Genomic DNA, 5,767 nt, shown 5'->3' with positions numbered 1-5,767 from the left:
CGACACATTCATGGTCGTTGGTGGCGCTGTCCGAGCGGGACAGGAATTGTAACAGTCGTTCCTCACCTCATGCACGATCGAGACCGGCCATCTCGACGTGCGAGTCGATTACGTAATAAAGTCTTTTATACTTATATACGTGTGAGTTCCTCATTGCCGCCAAAGCCTATACCAGCTACCGGCAAGGAAGTTCTGTGGCACTTCCACCGGGGCTTCTGAACATTTGTTAAGCCCACAATTGCTTTATTTCAACGTTCCATATATGTGACTCAAAAAACGAGAAAAATCTTTTTGTAATATTCACATTACTTTTTCAAATTTATTGCATATGATAGATTTCTGAAACATTTCTGTTGCATCATTTCATATGACATATTGCAGAATTCTGTCAGAAATGTTGAGCATGAAATGTGAAATATTGAAATAATTTTTAAATCTTTCTGAAACCTTTCTGTAACAATTTGTGCTGTATGGGATGTACGCCCCTGTTTAAAATAATAAATAGAAGATGATCAGATTACATTAGATTACATGCAATTTCAATGTAAATAAATAAGAGTCTTATTAATTTACATTGAAATTGCATGTAACGTAATGTAATCTGATCATATTCCATCTAATATTTTTAGCAGGAATTGTCGGCAAAATGTTGTGGACAAAACTGTTGGCAATTGGGAATGTAGACAAACAAAGCTTTTTTAATAGCATTTCTAATTAATTGATATAATAGAAATATTAAACTAATAAAAATAATATTTTGTTTCAGATTTGCGAGTCATTTATATTCTCCGGCCAAGACAAAGATGTATTTAATTATTTGACAATTTGACATAGTTGTAAACTTTAGATAAAATAATTTGACATTATTAAAAATTTGACATTCTAAGTAATGTTTGATATTATTGTCGAAAATTTGACATTACAAGTTATAAATATTTAACATTTTAATATTTGGTATCTGTATGATTTTATTCAACTGTAATAAATTTACATTTGTGCATTCTGCTGAACAAAAGAAAAATTTTATTTAACAAATAAGATTAAGCAATAATTGAAAATGGGTAGACGAAAAGCTGTTCGTACTGTAGAGGAAGAGGAAGAATTTCAGCGACTGAAAAGAGAACGAAAGGCTATAAATCAACAAAAATATCGTGAAAAAAATAAAGAAAATGCAGCAAACAATGTAGCTGGGCCATCTAAAATTTGTAAATCACAGAGCAATAGTACTTTGACAACTCCGAATTCAAAACTTGATAACAATAATGTTAATATAATAAAGAGACTGTTAACTACCAACGAAGTATTTGCGAGTGTCGTTGAAAATACTACAAAAACAAGTCAGTCAATTTCAGTGAATGTAAATGATAATTTTTCTAAAGCTGATAATGAACAATTATTGCCAACACACAATATCAAAGATTCAATCAAAAGAAAAGTACAAAATTTTCGAGCCAATTACAAAGGATTTCAAAACATAGACTATCATAATTTGAATCAACATTATATAGGAAAAATGGATGAAGAATGCCAACATTGTAGAGCAAAGCATTTTCACGCTGAAAAAGTTCACAATAAAGGTAATTCATTCAATGATTGTTGTAGTCATGGAAAAGTTATATTGGAACCTCTACCATCACTTCCTAATGAACTACAACAATTATTTTCTGGAAATCATCAGAAATCCAAAAATTTTTTAGAAAATATACGAGGTTATAATAGTGTTTTTTCTTTTGCCTCTTTCAATACTAATTTGGTTAATTTTAATGCACAAAGACGAGGACCTTATTGTTTCAAAATTCAAGGTCAAATTTATTATCAAATTAACACTGCATTATACCCTGCTACAAACAAACAGTCAAGTTATGGACAGCTTTTTATTCTTGACGCTAACGAAGCTACAGAATGTCGTTTAAACGTAAATTCAAATCTCGATAAAGAGTTATTACATACGTTAGATAATATTATCCGTAGCAACAATATATTTGCTCAGTCATATCAAATGATGCACGAAGAAATTCGTGATCTAGAAAATTTAGGTTTAAATGTACCTGACTTAAAAATGGGATTTTTAAATAAAAAAACAGGTATTGATCGCGGAAGATATAATGTTCAAAGAACTAACGAAGTTGCTGCAATTTTTTCAACTACCGCAGATGGAGATATTCCTGATTGTTATGTTACAATTAGAAACAAACGTAATAAAACTTTAAAATATGTTAGTACAATGGATCCAAACGTTGAACCTTGGATTTATCCAATGTACTATCCGCATGGTACGCAAGGTTGGTACGATGATATTAAACAAATCAACGGAAAACGTGTGACTAGATCCATGTACGTTCAATACCGAATAGCTGTACGAGATAATTTCAATGTTTATTTAATGGGTAAACGACTATTTCAACAATGGCTTGTTGATAACTATGTAAAAATCGAGAAAGACAGAATTAATTGGTGCAAAGAAAATCATAAACAGTTGAGAGTGGAAAAACATCAAGGACTGATCGATTATTTAGAAAAAGTAGCGACTAACGCTAATGCTCGTATTGGACGAGTAATGATTCTTCCATCGACATTTATTGGTTCACCTCGAAATATGATGCAAAATTACCAAGATGCGACGGCTATTGTTCGTAAGTATGGTAAACCGGATGTTTTTATTACAATGACGTGCAATCCAAATTGGCTTGAAATTAAAGAAAATTTGCTTTCAAATCAACAACCTGCTGATAGACCTGATATTTGTGCTAGAGTTTTTAATATAAAAAAAAATTATCTGGTAGATTTAATTGTTCGACAGAAATTTTTCGGTGAGGTAAAAGCATTTGTTTATGTAATCGAATTTCAGAAACGTGGTTTGCCCCACGTACATATGTTAGTAACTTTGAAACAAAATTGCAAAATTAGTAATTCGGAAACTGTTGACGAATATATTTCCGCTGAAATTCCCGATCCTGCTATTGATAAAAATTTATATGAAATTGTCATGAAAAATATGATTCATGGACCTTGTGGTGATTGGTGCATGGTAAATAGAAAATGTTCAAAACATTTTCCAAAACCCTTTCATGAGGAAACAACTATGGATGAAAATGGATATCCACAATATCGTCGAAGAAACACTAACATTTCGTATGAAAAACTCAAAGGTTTTGTAGTAGATAATCGATTTGTCGTTCCTTATTGTCCAATATTATTAATGATTTTTAATTGTCATATTAATGTTGAAGTTGTTTCAAGTATTAAGTCGGTGAAATATTTATATAAATATATTTATAAAGGTCACGATGCAGCGTCCGTAGTCATAGGAGAAAATTTGAATAATATAGAGATTGTTCATGATGAAATAAAGGATTTTATAGAAGCACGTTATGTAGGACCAGTTGAGGCTTACTGGCGCATTGCAGGTAAAACATTGCAAGAGAAAAGTCATGCTATTATTCGTTTACCTGTACATTTGCCAAACGAACAAAATGTAATTATCTCTAATAATTTAAACGAAGAAAATTTACGATCTGCTTTAGAACGTATAACAATGTTGATGGACTATTTTGATTTAAATAAACGAGATATTGATGCATGCCAGTACGTGTATACAGACATACCTTTATATTATGTATTCAAAAAAGTAACGCTTGACGGAAAACAAGTTAATCGTTGGGAAAAACGTCAATGTAGATTTAATTGCATCGGACGTATGTACTCAGTTAGTCCAACTGAAATCGAGTTATTTCACTTGCGTATTCTTTTATTGAATGTTAAAGGAGCAATAAGTTATAATGAATTAAAAACAGTTAATGGTGAATTGCATCACACGTTTACTTCTGCATGTTTGGCTTTGGGTTTAATTGAAGATGATAACGAATGGAAACTTGCAATAAACGAAGCTTCTGTCTGGATGATGCCGAAACATCTTAGGCTACTTTTTGTACGAATATTAATGCATTGCCAACCAGTGCACCCAAAAGAATTGTGGGAAGAATTTAAAGTTGCATTGTCTGAAGATTATATACGACGATTTGGACAAGTTACTGGAATAAGAAAAGCTTATGTTCAAATTGATCAATTACTTCGCAAAGAAGGTTGGGAACTTTCGCAATTTCCAGAAATGGAACAAATAACGGCAGAATATGAAAAAGAAGATACGGATCATTTGCAAAGAGAAGCTTTACTCGGTCAGCAACAGTACAGTCAGTTAAATTGTGACCAAAAAAGTATTGTGGATTATGTTTCAACTCTTTTGGAAAAAAACGACAGTCAACAGATAAAATGTTTATACATTGACGGTCCAGGTGGTTGAGGTAAAACTTTCGTTTATACAATACTATACTATTTACTTAAATCTCAAGGCAAAGTTGTTAGTTCAATGGCTTTTACTGGTATCGCTGCAACGTTATTACCAAATGGAAGAACAGTACATAAAACTTTAGGTTTACCCGTACCCCTTTTTGCTGACGCAACATCAAATATAAAAATTCAATCAAAAGAAGCTGACTGTTTGAAAAAAACAGATGTCTTTATTTGGGACGAAGCACCAATGGCACCGCGATATGCCCTTGAAATAATGAATTATCTTTTGCAGGACATAATGCAAAATAATAGACCGTTCGGTGGTAAGATTGTTGTTCTTGGTGGGGATTTCAGACAACTATTACCAGTGAAACAAAAAGCTACACGTTCTGAAACGGTAAATTTATCAATTAAATTCAGCTCATTATGGCAACATTTCAAAATCTTTTCATTAACGGAAAATATGCGCATTTTACCACATGAACATGAATTTGCTCACTTTTTATTAGATTTGGGTAATGGTACTTTGAACGATCAGTATAATAATGTTGAAGTCCCACTGAGATGTTTGGCAGATTTAAATGCAGACATAGTAAAAGATACATACGAAGAAATAATTAAACACAATTAGTATAGACTTGCGGCAAAACGTGCCATACTTTCCGCACGAAATGTTGATGTGGACGCAATAAACAAACAAGTTGTGAATTTACTTGATGAATCAACAGAAAGAATATATACAAGTGTAGACACTGCTGAGACTATTAACGATAATCATGATATTAATGAAGCCATTTTAACAGAGTATTTAAATACTTTAAATCCACCAAACCTTCCACCTCATGAACTTCGATTAAGAAAATATACGGTTATCATGCTGATTAGAAATCTGAACATTAGTGAAGGTTTGTGTAATGGAACAAGGTTGTTAATCTTAGAATTAAGAAACAATTTGTTAAAGTGTGAAATTTTAACCGGTGATAAAAAAGGAGAAATAGTGTTTCTGAATCGCATAACTTTATATTGTGAAGATATTTATCCATTTGTGTTTAAAAGAAGACAATTCCCAGTTAAAATAGCTTTTGCTATGACAATAAATAAATCACAAGGTCAAACATTTGATAAAATTGCAATTGATTTAAGAGAAGATATTTTCAATCACGGACAACTTTACGTTGCATTTTCACGAGTTAGATCTTGGGAATCATTAAAAATTTATTTAGGACAAGAAAGACAAAACGGATTAGTTAAAAATTATGTATATACAGAAATATTTCAATAAAAATTTTGAATATTATACCTACTGATATTTACAATGAATGCAAACAAATATAATTTTGTTGCAATACTTAATAATATTACTTTTTTTATATATTTATTTGTTTGACAATGCATCCTGTAATGAACAATGTTTTTTGAGAATAGATTATTCCATATACATAACTCTGAGGATTCACTATTTACAATATAATTATTC

The 5,767-nt window shown here is 31.4% G+C and overlaps 1 protein-coding gene across 1 annotated transcript; it reads left to right on the top strand.

The window, feature by feature from the left end:
• Positions 1 to 1,057: 1,057 nt before the first annotated feature.
• Positions 1,058 to 4,300, top strand: LOC105556283. The gene has a single exon (XM_012003366.1). It carries the CDS (start codon positions 1,058 to 1,060, stop codon positions 4,298 to 4,300), a length of 3,243 nt encoding a protein of 1,080 aa, XP_011858756.1.
• Positions 4,301 to 5,767: the final 1,467 nt, after the last annotated feature.

This window comes from Vollenhovia emeryi, unplaced genomic scaffold, assembly GCF_000949405.1.
Source record: "Vollenhovia emeryi isolate VEMERY1.0 unplaced genomic scaffold, V.emery_V1.0 DF940142.1, whole genome shotgun sequence".
Lineage (NCBI taxonomy): Eukaryota > Metazoa > Arthropoda > Insecta > Hymenoptera > Formicidae > Vollenhovia > Vollenhovia emeryi.
Note: the sequence above shows the minus strand (reverse complement) of the source record. Positions and strands in the feature narration are given on the sequence as shown.

Bases quoted from the DNA above. Each gene is read 5' to 3' on its own strand.
- LOC105556283 (XM_012003366.1), top strand. From the start codon at position 1,058: ATGGGTAGACGAAAAGCTGTTCGTACTGTAGAGGAAGAGGAAGAATTT.